At 53.0% G+C, this 2,559-nt stretch overlaps 1 protein-coding gene across 1 annotated transcript; it reads right to left on the bottom strand.

Annotated features, from left to right (window-relative positions):
* Positions 1-99: 99 nt before the first annotated feature.
* Positions 100-806, bottom strand: TRAVEDRAFT_50742 (uncharacterized protein; the record flags this gene model as incomplete). The annotated part of the gene is made up of 2 exons (XM_008043690.1): positions 100-519; positions 573-806. The coding sequence occupies 2 exons, from the start codon at positions 804-806 to the stop codon at positions 100-102; spliced, it is 654 nt and encodes a 217-aa protein (XP_008041881.1).
* Positions 807-2,559: the final 1,753 nt, after the last annotated feature.

The following is a 2,559-nucleotide window of genomic DNA, read 5'->3' on the forward strand; positions in this document are numbered from 1 at the left end:
CATGCGTGCTATCCCGCGAGATCAACGCACGCCGACCAGACCCCTGTTGGTGCACCCCATTCAGCCAGTGTTTGTACCGATTTCGCGACATGTACTTACCTAGTTCTCCGGAGCGTACCGAGCCTCCACGGCGCGCCACTCTTCATCCGTCATGCCCAGAGCTTGAGCGTCCTCAAGAAGGCGTGCGTGCTGTTCGAGCTGGTCGCGCATGAGCTCGCACGATTCCGCCTGGCGTGCGAGGAGATCCATGAGCTCCTGGTGCGCTCTCAGACCCTCGGCCGTGAGGGTCCGAACCTCCTCCGGGTCCTGGCTTTCGAGCTCATCGCGAGCTTCCTCCGCTTGCAGCGCGTAGTCGCTTGCACGCCAGTACAGAGACTCGATCTCCGTGGCAAGGGTGCGCTCTGGCTCCAGGGCGGGAACGGGCCCGGTGACGGTGTGGGTCATCTCGATGGGGCCCGTTACGGTCGGAGGATCGATCAAGCGAAAAAAGGCGGCCAACCTTGAGATATTCTCGATATTCTGTAACATGCGTGGTTGGTGAGCCGGCACTACAACACGCGGCCAGCGCATACCTGTGCCTCCATGTTCCGGATGTGATCAAAATGACGGCCATCTATATCTGTGAACCCAAGGAATACAATCCCGTTGCCGTTAGGGAGCCCCAACGATGGCGCGGGATATCTGTCGTCCACCTCCTCGAGATCTGGGAGGTTGCCCCATACGGACTCATCATCATTGTCGCTTGTGCCGTCCGTCATTTCCTGCGGAGTTGTGCTGTACCAGTTGGAGCGCGTCGGCGTGGGCATCTTTTAACGTGTTAGTAAGGTGTAGGTAGAGAGCAATATATGGACCGACGCACGATGCACTGCTGTATTGACGGTGGAAGAGGCGATGAGGGCGTTGAGGGCAGAAATTTAGTGTTCAGATATGGGCCTTCTCCGCGTGGATGTGGCATGCGCGACCCTGCACATCGCCGTCTGAGGTGTCACCGAGTCCGCACGCCAGTCGGGTACCCATATGCGCGCATAATACTTACGTTTATTCCGCTTTTATTGTCCGTGCTCGTTCTTTGCGACATCGCGGAGAGCGGCGTCCTCCAGAGGCCATACATTGCAGTCAGTGGAGGATGTAGTGCATGGTATATTAATTGAACCATGCATCTAGCGATGGTCTTTCGCACGTGAGTCGGTAGGTACAGGTAATGAGTACGCCGTGTGTCCCACAGGGCGTGCGGCAGAGCACACGTGTGCTGTCCCGCACCCCCGACTCGGATAGAGGGCCCGGGAGAGCACACGTGTGCTGTCCCGCACTTTAGACGCCCATGCGAGAGAGTGCATATGCACTCTGCAGTGTGCGGTGTTAGTTGCAGAAGCGATTGTCACAATGACCGTACGCACAAATAAACCCTCAGACGTGATGCCAATGGCTGTATATTGTCTTAAATACAACAAACATGCTGGGTTGCGCCGCGTACTATGCCCAGGGGATGCAGAGAGGTGTGCGGAATGTTGCCCAAATGCTGTGCCAGTCGGCGCCTAGGCGGGCGCTTCAGTAGCCCTGGCGCCTAATGGCTAGGACTAACCCTAGGGGAGACTTTTTTTGCCCCTGTTTATAGCTTATCCCCTAACTCTCCTTACCTTACTCTCCCTCACACTCCTTAACCCTTAAAAACTCGCCCATTAACAAACACCACACTCCTCCCTTCCTTCTCCTTAACTCCCCTTAAAACACCATAGCTTACACTCCTCACTACTCCTTAACCCTCCTCAGCCCTTAAAAAACTCGCCCATTAACCCCTACTACACTATGCCCTACTTCCACTTAACCCTCTTTCCACCATACACCCTTGCTCTTCCTTAACTTCCCTTGAAATCCTTAAAAACTCGCCCACTCTCCATCTTAACACCATAGCTTACTGCCTCATACATCTATAGTTTCTCCTGAACACTCCCTTGTTCATAGTTTGAATATCCTATTCACTGTCTGCCACCTTAGTTCACATAACCCATGTATGACAGGGATACAGACATGTGGTATATAGTGGCATTTTAATGGCACTGCCGTTATAAGGGGGGCACACTCACTCATACAGACACTGGTGCACAGTCGCCCATATAGTGGCATTTTAATGGCAGTGCCATTATAAGGGTGCAGTCACCCATACACATGCTTGTGTGCACCCACTCATATTGTGGCATTTTAATGGCACTGCCGTTATAAGGGGAGGTCCATCAGTCAGAGTTCAATACCCTTGTATCCAGTGAATACAAGCCATTATCCATACAACCAGCGTAGCTATCAACATGAAACAACTTGCACTTTGTAGCCCTCAGTCCTGGCTATCAGAACGCGCTCGGATACAAGGTTGTTGCCCAAGCGGTTGCGGAGATATTGCCCTTGCACTAATCTTGTATTCAGCTTGTATCCAGACCTTGTATCCAGCAGATACAAGGGCATATCTCGACGACCAGGGAAGCTATTGACATGAATGAAACTGCGTCTTATAGCGGCAGTCAAGGGCTCCAATATCACCCCTTGTATCCAGATGATGGCCTGAAG

Source organism: Trametes versicolor, assembly GCF_000271585.1.
Source record: "Trametes versicolor FP-101664 SS1 unplaced genomic scaffold TRAVEscaffold_10, whole genome shotgun sequence".
In the NCBI taxonomy this organism is placed as follows: Eukaryota; Fungi; Basidiomycota; class Agaricomycetes; order Polyporales; family Polyporaceae; genus Trametes; species Trametes versicolor.